Source organism: Coptis chinensis, chromosome 7 (genome assembly GCF_015680905.1).
Source record: "Coptis chinensis isolate HL-2020 chromosome 7, ASM1568090v1, whole genome shotgun sequence".
Taxonomy (NCBI): Eukaryota; Viridiplantae; Streptophyta; class Magnoliopsida; order Ranunculales; family Ranunculaceae; genus Coptis; species Coptis chinensis.
Genome location: NC_141462.1, coordinates 5,882,122 through 5,896,039, shown reverse-complemented (window position 1 = coordinate 5,896,039; position 13,918 = coordinate 5,882,122). Strand labels below are relative to the sequence as shown.

General features: G+C 35.5%; 1 protein-coding gene and 1 long non-coding RNA gene across 2 annotated transcripts; both read right to left on the bottom strand.

Annotated features, from left to right (window-relative positions):
- Positions 1 to 2,717: 2,717 nt before the first annotated feature.
- LOC147485530 (L10-interacting MYB domain-containing protein-like) lies at positions 2,718 to 3,707 on the bottom strand. Its single transcript, XM_086573542.1, has 2 exons — positions 3,381 to 3,707; positions 2,718 to 3,296 (listed from the first exon to the last, which is right to left on the bottom strand). Exons 1-2 carry the CDS (start codon positions 3,705 to 3,707, stop codon positions 2,718 to 2,720), a joined length of 906 nt encoding a protein of 301 aa, XP_086429668.1.
- A 9,154-nt stretch (positions 3,708 to 12,861) lies between these two features.
- LOC147485529 (uncharacterized) lies at positions 12,862 to 13,572 on the bottom strand. The gene is made up of 2 exons (XR_015201797.1): positions 13,477 to 13,572; positions 12,862 to 13,315 (listed from the first exon to the last, which is right to left on the bottom strand). It is a non-coding gene; the product is annotated as an uncharacterized LOC147485529 (long non-coding RNA).
- Between the last annotated feature and the right edge of the window lie 346 nt (positions 13,573 to 13,918).

Genomic DNA, 13,918 nt, shown 5'->3' with positions numbered 1-13,918 from the left:
CTAAACTCGCTCAGATAATATAATAAAAAAAGTTATTACAAACCGTTCAAGTTATATAAAAATTAAAAACAACCCCATATCATAAAATTGATTGATCAAATATGCTCAATCTCTTGCACTCCATAAGTCGTGTGCAATTGAATCCCTTAGTAATGAAGCTTGGCATTGGTTAACTCTTTGAACACGCGCACTTGGTCGTGATGCAACCACCTCCACTTGGTCATTTTCTTCACTTGGGATGTTTTCATCTGCCATATTTTCATACCTAGTGAAAATCCAATCATTTTTCCCTTCCAGACGAATGTAGTTGTGTAACACACATGCTGCAAATACAATATCACGTTGCGTCTCAAATGGATAGGCTGGCGCAAATTTAAGTATCAGAAATCGAGATTTAAGAACTCCAAAACAACGCTCGATGACATTTCTAAGAGATGAATGTCTATGGTTATACAACTCTTCTTTAGTTCTTGGTGGATTTTTACTCCCTCTGTAATCTTGCAAATGATATCGAACTCCTCAATAAGGAGCCAAAAACCCTTTTGTATTTGCATACCCAGCATCAACAACATAATACTTGCCTAGTTCAAGAACAAAATTAGAATTAAGTAAATAATTATATGATAATGTGGAATGCATATTAAATAAATTAGAAATCAACATAAACATATATACCTTCAGGTGGGTGAGGAAATCTAGCATCTGGGTCTTCCAGTGCAGATTTTAGCACACGTGCATCAGCTGCGGAGCCTTCCCAACCGGCATATACATAGCAAATTTGCATGTCAAAAGTACAAGCCACCAAAACATTTTGTGTGATATCGTTTTTCCTATTACGAAAGCTAACTTGCTGATTTAGTAGAAGATTAGCAGGTATGTGAGTACCATCCAAAGCCCCAATGCAATCCTATAATTTTCAAATAGTCAATCATGTCAGATACATAATACCAAATGAAAAACATATGACTTTAAACTAAAAACAATGTTTATAAATTACCTTGAAAAAAGGAAAAAACCTTTCATTATTTTGAATCTCAGGAGGCGTATTAGTTGTAGGTGGGTGAATGAACTCTTCTGATAAGGATAAAACTGCATTTAGAACATTGTGAAAATGGCGGCTAATTGTTTCACCGGAATGCTGAAATCGTTCTTGACAAATCCGATTTGGCGCACAATGACCCATAGTATATAAAAACATTCCTACTTGTTCTCGTACACTAATAGTAAAAGAATCTTGTAGCAACTCATTATCTTTGAGAATCTTACAAAACTTCACAAAAACAGGTTTATCCATACGAAACATTCTGCGGCATCGATCATTGTGCCCCTCTAAAACCTCATTCATATAGGCACCACCACTAAGCATAGAATCATTACAAGGTTGCTTGTCAAAACGCCTTCCAATTATACCAATAGCATATGCAATCACCTGTTCTATGAGGTATTCTTCAATTTCTTCTAGCTCATCATCGAAATCCATAATTGAAAAATATCTCACCTGTTAAGAATACTCATCATTATTCAATAACATACAACATATACTCATCATACGAATACAACATCACGACAAGGTCGTATTCTTTTCACACCACATCTGATATTACTACTTACTAGTTCATGACTTCAGAGATACTTTACGACAAGGCAGAAATAGTTTAGATTATTGAGTTTGAACAGAAGCTCTTAACTCAATTGTTTTCACTTTACTAATTTCAAATGTGTCCTGCATACTTTAGATCATGAGTTTGAACAGGAATATGAGGATTTAATCTCAACACACGTATAAAAATTGATGCTGCATATGACACGGTATTGGGACAAGGAGAAGCGGGAGTGGTGCTTTAGCTGAATACTTGGCAGCTGAAGTGGCATGCAAACTTGCTGAAGAGAGAAGAAGTAGATCTCCAATCAAAGCATGACTGCAAGATTACTTTGTAATTGAATAAAACTAGAAACGGAAACTTGTCGGTTTAATGGCTGCGGTTACTTCCACTTGTGAATACTCGAACCTGCGGTATTACTTTGTAATTGGATAAAACTATAATAAGTAGCAAAATCTTCACCTCATCAAGATGACAACTGACAAGTGACTCATTACAGGTTCAAAATTCTTAAAAAACCATTACATCTTTTGCTTAATGTGCCTGAGAATTAAAAAGAACCGAGTGAAATGCCAACAAGTTCATCTCATAACTGCATAACAATTCACAACAAAGTAAAACAATTTTGAGGGAGACTCAAAAGACAAGTCTCTCCACTTTCAAGCCATGAAAATGATGAAATCAAACTACTCACGTAACTCTAAAGCCAAGAAACTGAAGATCTCAATCAATTTAGTGTCTTAAGGTACTGACAGGAAAGAGGTTCAAGTCACAAGTATTTTTTCACTGACAGGAAACACACTGCATCATATATCTAAGATGTAGCATGTCTCATATATAATGATATTAACATCACCTTCATATATCATACTAAACAAACAAACATCAATGAATAAAGCAAAAAAAAGGGGAAGAAGAAACTGAAAAACCCACCAGACATAGAGAATTTTCCCAAGACGTTCAAACCAACTAAAATCCCAAAAGAACATAGACATCATAATATCTAAATCATCAAAAAGGAAGATTCTTCCAGCTCAACACACAACTAAACTTAAATAGTAAAAAGATGGAACGTCACAATCGTTCTAAACATATATAACATAATTAAGAGAGCCTCTAAACCATAGTTGGTCGAGAAAGCTCCCTCCTAAGCCAATTTAAACGACGATGTGGCTTAAGAGACATAAATGCTTCCCTAGCATGAGGTTTTTCAAACAATTCTATTGCATCATAGATCTCTTCTTCTTCAATGCCTTCCAATTTCTCTAGTGTAGTAATACATTTGTTCAAGCCGTAAGGATCATCAACCGATTGAAAATAAGATGCCCTAAATCGATGTGCCTCAACTAACTCTGTTACAGCTTCAGACAATTCACTAATATTAGAAGCCTTTCGCTTAGCATTAGTTGTTTCTCTTCCCTTGTTTGCATCTTTAGTAACACTTCGTTCGTTATCAGGTGAATGCACAGACTCTTCTCGTTGTATAACTGGCTCATCCTGTAAAGGCAAAGACTCACCATTTGCCCTTATCTCTTGTGTGTCTTCAAGTATGTCGATAGAAACCCGTTCTTGATTTGGTTGTCTGTGGTACGACTTCCGAAATTTTCCTTCAGTAACTTTTCCATCACATAGAAAAGCCATATGATCATACACGAGAAATGGTGATTTTTTAAAACATTTTGCATCTGGATGTGCCTGTGTACATTCCTTTTATTAATAGTCTAATAACATCAAAATCTTCAAGATATGGATATACATTTTCCGATAAACATTACGTACTTTCAAGTATTCATCCCAAACAGCACTGCTAGCGGTGAACACACAAGTAGTCGGATCCCACCCAAAACCAGATAAAACAGTAAGTGCCTTTGCGACTTTGTATTTTGACTTCAAATTATTCAAGCGGTTACGAACTTGATCCATATTATAGTCACATTGTGACTGCTCGTTGAAGTCTTTCAATATATTATTCCAACCGACTTTGGTGAACCCATTTTGGGTGACATTACCATCTAAAGTCTCCTTAACCACCGCATCTGAAAAGATCACATCAAGGTTGTCATTCCAATTTGCACGTGCTTTTCCAGAAGTGGTACCTTTACTCATCTATATATGGTGACAACAACTAATGATCAACTCTCAAGTAAAGATGACCCCTTCTATATATAGTGACAGCAACAAAAACATCTCAAGTATAAAAAAAAAAAAAATTCTTGATAAGTCTTAAAAAAATGAGAATGGAATGATTCAAATTAATATCCGACACAAGGGACCATATTTAGGAATTGAATTAAATTCAAATATAATTCACCAATATAATCATACCAACGCCAAGAACCTTGTTGAGCTTCATATTCAATTTACAATGAGGGCATGGATTTTTAGAACTTTACCAAAAGTATCAACAATTATACACACTCAAAGTGATAAAAGAAGCATTTGATTTGAATTCATGTGGCCGTTTGAACTTCTGAACACTTCGAACACTTCAAAAAATAAACACCACTTTAAAACCCAACAACAAATCTAACACTTATGTTCAAAACACACCACTTCATTCTCACCACCTCAAAACACCAAAAACAACAAAACAGAGAGTGACAGAGAGAGAGATGACAGGAATGCTGCTGCTAACAAAGGGTGGTGGATGTAGCGGTACCACTAGAAAACAAGAAACAAAGGGACAAGAGCAGGGAAAAGAAAAGAAGCATCACCGAACCAACTCTCTAACTCTATTGGTGAACATAACCAAAAAGAATTCCTAGGTATCAAAATCGCAAAGGAGTCAAATAGTATTAGCAAACCATACCCACCCTCAAGCATTGATTAAACTCAACAGAGTTGAGTCGAAACTCTAAGTCATGTACGTGTTGCAATCTAGAATCCTTAATCAGTAGTGTGTTGTAAGTAGTGTACTCTAAGTGGCTGATACGCCGTTAAGCTAGTGTAGCGAGCATGCCCACTTAACCTTTTATTATTTCATGGATGCTCCTTTCTTTACAAGAAGCCTTTTGTCTGAGGCTCTAGCAACTCTGAGTAGATTGTTCAACCTTAACTCCAAAATAAAAATGGCGCTTCAAAGAACAACAACACCACTTAACATCACAACATCAGGTGCAACTACCAATTGTTCCTACTTATTAGCAGTTACTTCAAAACTAGTAACAACCATCAAAACTGCATCTTCATGCTGAAAGGGCCAATCAAAATGACGTCGAACAGTTTTCAAGCAAAAGTAAACGCCTTCTCAAATCCTTGCTTAGTCGACGCAAGTCACAGAAGGATGAGGCAGTGTATACTTTCTTAGATGAATACTAGAGTAAGAAATTATACAGAAACACACAATAGAATCAATCTAATATAGATCCATAGATGCAAATCATGTATAATGAATTCAAACAAAAAAAAAATCGCGTTTTTAAGATCTTCTTACCTTTAGAAATCAAGTGAGAGATGCTGTTCGAGTGAGAGATCGAGACGAGATATCGAAAAAAAAAAACGAGTTTTATTTGGAGAAAATAACCGGGCAGTCAGTTTGCCTTTAGCGCAGATGTGAGAAAGAGATGAAAAAACAGTTTTTTGTCGTAAAAAACAAGTTTTACCTAATTTTCATAAAACCAGTTTTTCGAACTAATAAATGTTTTTTCGATGAAAAACAATTTTTTTGAAAAATAGAGACCAGATGCATTTATTTTTTCAAAAAACTTTTTTTGACTAATAAACACTTTTTGCCAAAAAATAAATAGGATCCAAACACCCCCTAAGTCTTGATACTCCGTAATACTAGACTTCATTCATTCTATGTACTTGAACCCCAGATTTTCACAAACCTTCACTTGTGCAAGGTTGACATGCCAAGAAGTCAATTTTGTCCTCCTCCCATGTCACGTACATAGCTGGTAGGTCTCTATGTCATACTTAACGTCGAAGAGATAAAGTTCAACAAGCTCATTGGCAAAGTGCAATGTGTATTCATTACTTGTATGCCTCAATGTTAAGTTATAGTGCTTTTAGTAGCCAAAAACGATAAGTTATTCCTTGCTCAAGAAAATTCACTGAGGAAGAGTACTAGTTCTGATGAACACTGAAAAATGGTGTTACTCTGCATTTACATTACAGGGGTTTAATCTTAGTTTTTTCATAAACTTAGTAATCCTAACTTGGTGAAGTAATGATAATTGCCACGTGGGGTTATTTTCGTCAAAACCTTTAACAACTCTAACAGACTTAACGAAAACATAACTAACATGTAACTAATTCGGTTTCTGGCAACTTCGAGTTCCCGCCTCAATTTCTCATTCTCTCTCGCTCACGCTCCTCCACCTCAACACATTTGCTTCTTCTTCTTGCTTCTCACTCTCTGTCTTCTCCACCTCAAACAATCAAAAGAAACCTTCACTCACCAACAATGGTGTCAACAAGAATCCTCACTCTCCTTATTCTACTTGGATTTTTTACAGCTATTACTTCCGCAATTATTCAACAAGATATGATTCAACACTTTACTTCACCTCCATCACTTCATAAGAGCAACTTGGTTTCAAAAATCCGTTTTGAAGCAATCGGTATGAATTTAATGTTCATTCTTGTTTCGGTTTTTATTAGGGCCGGCTCAACCATATAGCAAAGTAGGCCTCCGCTTAGGGCCCCGTAGCCCAAGGGCCCCCCTATAATATAATCCAGCCATTGCCCACTATTGCCACTATTGTTTTTCATTTATTTTTAACTGTTGGATGAATGTTTTTATTGGCAAATTGGAAACCATAAAATCATGTTAAAGTAGTGTTAAACACTTAAACTCCTTCAGTTCTCTCGCCTTCTCTAACAAAAAATAGCACACCTCCATAACTAATTAAAGTTCTTCATCACCCCATGACAAATAATCAAGTATATATACGCCAACAATTTAATCTTACCTATATCATTTTTTTGCCTTTTATGATTTTCTCTATAATCTCTCTCTCTCTCTCTCTCTCTCTCTCTCAATATTTGTTTTATTTGTTTTATTTGGTAGAATTATTTTGCATTCTCTCTCTATATTCGCAATTCTTTGTTAAATAAATCTATTGAAGTTTCAAATTTGTTAAGACTATTCAAGAAAGAAAAAAGATAAAGTTTGGATCATATGAAATAACGTAAACAAATCAATAATATGTTGTGAGAAAAAAAATAAAAAAGATGTAACAATTTTTATTTGTTAAAGTAGTGTTAAACACTTAAACTACTTTGGTTCTCTCGCCTTCTCCAACAGAAAATAACACACCTCCATAACTAATTAAAGTTCTTCATCACCCCATAACAAATAATTAAGTATAACACTAACAATTCAATCTTACCTATATCATTTTTTTGTCTTCTATGATTTTTCTCTATAATCTTTTTTTTTTTTCTATATTTGTTTTATTTGGTGTAAAATTATTCTGCATTCTCTCTCTATTTGCAATTCTTTGTTAAATAAATCTATTAAAGTTTCAAATTTGTGCGAAGACTATTCAAGAAAGAAAAAAAGATAAAGTTTGGATCATATGAAATAATGTAAACAAATCAATAATATGTTGTGAGAAAAAAAATAAAAAAGATGTAACAATTTTTATTTGTTAAAGTAGTGTTAAACACTTAAACTACTTTGGTTCCCTCGCCTTCTCCAACAGAAAATAGCACACCTCCATAACTAATTAAAGTTCTTCATCACCCCATAACAAATAATTAAGTATAACACTAACAATTCAATCTTACCTATGTCATTTTTTTTGTCTTCTATGATTTATTCCTATAATCTATTTTTCTTTCTATATTTGTTTTATTTTGTCTAAAATTATTCTACATTCTCTCTCTCTATTTGTAATTCTTTGTTAAATAAATCTATTAAAGTTTCAACTTTGTGCGAAGACTATTCAAGAAAGAAAAAAGAAAAAGTTGGGATCATATGAAATAATGTATGCAAATCAATAAGATGTTGTGAGAAAAAAATTAAAAAAGATGTAACAATTTTTATTTGTTAAAATAGTGTTAAACACTTAAACTCTTTCGGTTCCCTCGCCTCCTCCAACAAAAAGTAGCACGCTTCCATAATTTATTAAAGTTCTTCATCACCCTATAACAAATAATCAAGTATATATAACGCCAACAATTCAATCTTACTTATATCATATTTTTGCCTTTTATGGTTTTTCCCTATAATCTCTCTTCCTTTCTATATTTGTTTTATTTGTTGTATAATTATTTTACATTCTCTCTCTATTTGCAATTTGTTGTTAAATAAATCAATTGAAGTTTCAAGTTTGTGTGAAGACTATTCAAGAAAGACAAAAAGAAAAAGTTGGGATCATATGAAATAACGTAAACAAATCAATAAGATGTTGTGAGAAAAAAAATAAAAAAAATGTAACAATTTTTATTAGTATATATTAATCATAGAAGATTCCCTATTCGAACTTTGCTTAGGGCCCCGATTATCTTGAGCCGACCCTGGTTTTTATATCAGCCCAATTTTGGATTTCTTGGTCGATTAGATGTTTTAATTTAATAGAATTTGTTATGTAATGTGAAGATCTTTTGTAGTAAATTTCTTGTTTAATGGACAATTTTCATAATTGGTTTGGGTTTTCTTGTTTAATTGGTAATGTAGACAGGGTTGTTGGAATTTGGAAACCTTATTACCATATGAAAAACTGATTATTTTTATGTTGTTTAATCATAGTGTGGCCTTTATTGTAGGTACGACACAGATCATTGTTGCCTCTTCTTTTGTTGCTTACACGTCTAAGTATCTCAAAATTTTCTTGACCAATGTTGCTGCTCAGAAAAAAGAGTTCATAATTTCATCTTTGAATGTCGTCTTTAACCTGCTAGCCCTATATCTAGACTGTTACCCTCATATTATCCCAAACCCTTTTTTGAAAGCTTTTTGTGAATTAAACCTGGCTGCCACACTCTGGTCCTTGTTCTACTTCACCAAAAAAATGGCTTTCAATCCACACAACACGGAAACAAAAGGCGAGATCTTATGCATTTTACATCTCTCGTCGACTTACGTGAGATTTTGGTTTGTCATGCTGTCATTGTCTATACCCACCACCATTCATTACTTGGGGACTTGCAGCCTTCTTTTTGCCACAACAATTGAATGTTGGCATCTAGCTTTGGTGATCTACACATACATCAAGTTCGTCTGCTCCAAAAAGCTGATGAAGACACTTCCCATTCAGCAGCATACACATGAGACGTGATGATCGAGTTTTTGTATTTTTTTCGATTCCACTTGTGAGTTGTTTGTTACAACATGTGATAGTTTGTATATGCTCGATCACTGTTTTTGAATTTGCTTCTACTGTGAAAACATTTCCATCAATGGTGTTGTATGTGAAATTGAACTGGTCACATTTTGGTACAAAGATATGATGACTCGTGGTTATGTGCAGTGGTATGAAGTTTCAAATGTGGATTCTTAATGAGTTATCTGTTGTATTCATTTGTTTGTTGATTTCCTTGGTAAGCATTTTATAGTTGTTTGGTTACAATATATGATATCCATTCTCTAGCTCTTCGATCTCAATCTGACTGTCATGAAGTATGATTGTCATGAAGTAGTAGGAATGAAACTGGATTTCTAGGTTGGTGGAGGAAACTGTTTTACTTGGTATTTTCTAGTTCGTTAGTTCCAGAGAAGAATTGCAAGAATATGATGGAATTTCGAGGGAAGACCTCGGTGTTCCCTCTTTTGTTTTTTGTGAGGGTTCCAAACTCAGCTTAGTTACATCCATCCATAGAATTGCAAGAAGGATTGCAAGAATCTGATGCCGTTTCAGGTTGCAGACCAACTAGGCTATAACTACATAATGAGAGCCAGGCTCAAAGCTATATGTGGATTGCATACACGGCATTATTACACGTATGGTACGTGAACAAAGTTTTAATAGATGATGAATGAATGATTGACTCGGTAAAGTCGTTTATACTTGTTTATGAGAAACAGGACAGATTACATTTGAACAGGTTCTCAAGCGCTCCATGACCAATCAGCCACTGACTTCTACTAGCAGCAACTTCATGGTGAACTAACTTTTCTTATGCCTGGCATGGCCAATCACCGAAAAAACTCTGTAGTCTCAGTGGTCATTCATTTGCTTCTCATGTATAAACCAAAGTCATCAGTTCCATATCTGAAATCCCATAAGCATTCACCTTCGCCTTTGAAGACCATTCTTGGCTTGATGACAGTAACAGCTCTAAGGTGAGAGACTCAGAGATACCTCTAGCTACTAAGAACATCTTCACCTTTTTTTTGCTAAAAAGGTACCTCTAGCAAAAATGGAAAAAAAATGTTAAAGTTACGTTAAGTAAGAGACTCATGTACTGATAACATCTTCTGCTAAGGCAAAGAGCAGATTGAGGGGACAAACGTTCACCAAGACAGATTTTAGCCATCTTGACATTAGCATGCACCCAGCCCTGAAGGTTCACAAAATCCAAATCTTCTCAAGACGAATCCTGAGGTAAGTTTATCACAGAAATGGGAGCTGCCTTATGAGAGATTTGAGCAATATTATGTGACGACGATATGCATGTAAATGTGTCTTAGTCAAGATCTTTTAGCTTGTAATTGAGGAGGGACAGCCTATGTCACCTTATTTAACCATTTTTTCCCATTCTTCGTTATACTATAAATATTAATTGCCTCCAAATCATTTTGTCAAAAGCTCATTTAACTATCATCTCTCTGATGCAAGTCTAATGTTGGAGTGTATACATCTTTCAGGTATGAAGCCTTGGATATGAGCTTATCTGCAACTATATTCAACTAGCTTGTAAGACCTTAGATACAACTTTCATAGCAAACTAGCTTTTCCATACAGGTAGGTGGCCTAAAACAGTTAAACTTGGTTGCCATTAAAAAAGGGAATGGAAGGGACCAGTATTAGGGACTGCTTTACTCTTTTCTTACTCCTTATGTCCTGCTCTTCTTCTACTTGGTCGCCTTCCAGGCCGGAGTACTCATCTGCTACTTGTTTGACAAGCCCAAAATGACCAATTCGGCAAACACTTCAGTAGTATTCGACTACCTGTTTGAAGAGTACCAGTAGAATTTTCCGAAACAACCAATGCAGTGCCCACAGAACAGCGATAGTTCCAAAGTATTATACTACCATCATTTTGTAGTCTCATTAATCCGATGAATAGATTTATTTATGAGTAATCCATATCCATTATCACCAAGTAATTACTTTTTTGTCATTAATTAATTACTTTTTTAAAGCAACGAGGAAAAGTAACTACTTAATAGAGTATCAGCATCATGTCTCACCCAAAATTACACAGTGACCGATATGAAAATTCTTCACACCCTTAATCTCCAACACAAACTGAGAAGAGCACCCAAAATTCTGGAATGTTACTGGCTTCTACCACCTCCTGGCATCATAAAAATTAATGTTGATGGAAGTTCACGAGGGAACCCAGGCAGGGCTGGTTGGGGAGTGATTCTCAAAGATGACATGGGTAACTTTTTGGGGGCAGCAGCAGGAGGACTTGGGGTATGTACTAACTATATGGCAGAAACTTATGCTATTATAGAAGGGATTCAGAGGGCACTGGATCGGGACTGGAGATATATATGGGTGGAATCCGACTCTGCATCGGTATGGTAGTCAAAGCCTTTCAGGAAGACACAATGCATTAGAGGGTTAGAACAAAATGGATGCAACTCAGGGAGAAAGCATCATGGATCAATGTTACAGCTACATGGAGGGAGAGGGTTAGAACAAAATGGATGCAACTCAGGGAGAAAGCATCATGGATCAATGTTACAGCTACATGGAGGGAGAGGGTTAGAACAAAATGGATGCAACTCAGGGAGAAAGCATCATGGATCAATGTTACAGCTACATGGAGGGAGACAAACAAAGGTGTGGATAGCTGTGCGAGATATGGAGCAGCATTGCAAAATGGAGAAAGTAAATGGTGGGACAACAAACCTCCTTTTGTGAGAGATATGGAGAACCACTTTACTACTTACTTCCGTTTCATAAGTTATATGTAGGATGTAATAGGTGGGTACACAACTGATGATACTCATACTATACAATTCTTAACACTTTTTATTCTTTTTCCTTATAACCCTTTATTCTTTTAATCAATTACCTTTAAGCGAAAAAAAAAAGCATCATGTCTCATATTCGCTTTGATTTGTCTTACTCGAATCATAGACATGCTGTTTGTTTATTTTTCGTCGGCCTAACTGAATGTATTAGGCCCTTTTCCAATAGAAAAACAACAACAACTCGACAAGAATAACAATCATAAAAGAACAGCGAGCTTACGGATCGGAGTAAACTTCATATTCAAGAGACTTCTTTCTTTTTAAATAACAAAATTTGCACCCTTTTTATAGTCTCTACAAATCAAATTTCAGTTGCACAATATAGTCTCTAACAAGCATGATACATTGATATCTTACAAGAGCAGGAGCTCATTAGTTAGAGAACATTGGTCCGCAGGCAGCACTTGCTTGTCTGGTGGAGGTCTGGAAATCAAGAAATAAGGTGTTGTATGTTGATGCAGGGCAGGGCAAATGCAAGGCAACTAGGCAAGTTTAAGTGCGAATCATTACCGCTATCAAAAGAGTGTACCATCGAATTCTACTGGACTGCACCAGTGCCTAACACGATAAAAGCCAATGCTGATGGATGGGGAGTGATGCTCAGAGTGCATGTACATGTGAGGTTGTAGGCGGATCTGGCGTTGGTGGACTGGGCAGAATCTATGGCAGTCATAAAAGGAAAGCTATAAGGTTGGGGTGGGCTACATGGGTAGAGTCTGACTCCATAGCTGCTATCAAGCCTTTTCAAACTGACAATGCACACTGGCACGTTAGAGGCTCAATGGAATAGGGTCAAAAACCAAACCAACATCTTGCTCACCAGCACTTGGCCGGAGGGAGAGCATATTCATGTGCCAAGAAAGGTGCTGCGCTTCCTATGGCCGGGAGCGAAGCAATGGTGGCCAAACAAGCCTCATTTTATTTGTGCATAGGCGGGTAGAAAACCAACATTCTTCTTATTACAGATTTACAGTGTTGTATCCTCTTCACCAACTGTTGGAGTGCCTAAGAAGGCGCTCACATGTGTAAACTGTAAAAATTTCAATTGCTTAATACAATTACCATTTAGCCAAAAAAAAAAAAAAAAAAACTTTTATAATCAGCTTCACAATAATTTTCAACTCAGACCATGAAAAGCCATCTAGTAATCAAAAGTAAACAAAGAACGACAGAAAAAACTAACTAATGAATGCCGATTACATATACACATCAAGAACTTTTCATATATATAAATAGATTGCTGCAATTGTAACATACGTATATATATATATATAACTCTGTCCAGGGTAAAACATAAGATCCAAAAAATCAATGCCCCCAAAGAAAACAGTAAAATACACATGCCTTAATGGCTTTTCTTATGATCATCACTGGTTGCGTCGGACTGGATTTCTGCTTGGGTGGCTTCTTGCGCTGCAGCATCATTGACTCCGGATCCATCTTTCGACGCCAAGAATATTAGGATTGGAAAAACAGTGACATAGAAAGCCGGAATACAGAAAAGCAATACAAATAACATATTGTCTCTGATGTGTTTGCCATACAAGTCCCAATCCTTTTGCTCCAGTTTGGCAAAACGGAGCCATTCAATAAACACCCAGCCAAAAACTCCAGTCTGCAAAAGAACACAAGTCACAGCCAAGTATGCTAGAAGAGTAGTTGTTATCTTTACCATCGTGTTAATAAACAAAGAAAGCTATGTATAGCGATTTTTATAGCAAGGAGAATATCAAGATTAGTGTTTTTGGAAGAGAAGCTCGATCCAGTTTTATAGACCTCAATAGTCCGAGTTGATTTGTAATTCCTTAACACACATAACTTCGAACTTATCTAGTTATGTTCTATTGCTTTTGGGGTTGTAACTAGTTTTCGAACCGTTCTATGAAGGGGTGCCGTTATATTAAATTATTATATTAGCTTTTACTTAATTTTTGATGTGGATAGCTATGAGATATGAATATAAATATCATATTGGGTTACACTAAATTTTTTATGTGATTCCTATGAATATCATTAATCAGTATATCTCTTATGTTGAAAAAAAAGATGCTGAAATAACCTAAAGTTGAAATAGCTGTCACGTAATATTGCTTCAATCTAGTTATTAGAGAATTATACTGGGCTACACTATTAATAAATTAATATCGAGCATTTAGTAATGGTTTCTTGCTGTTTAGCAAAAAAGTGTTAATCTTTGAAAGTTTACATCCATTATCAG

Bases quoted from the DNA above. Each gene is read 5' to 3' on its own strand.
- LOC147485530 (XM_086573542.1), bottom strand. From the start codon at position 3,707: ATGAGTAAAGGTACCACTTCTGGAAAAGCACGTGCAAATTGGAATGAC. The intron at 3,297-3,380 runs GTACGTAATGTT...GAATGTACACAG, and splicing joins TTTGGGATGAATACTTGAAA to GCACATCCAGATGCAAAATG.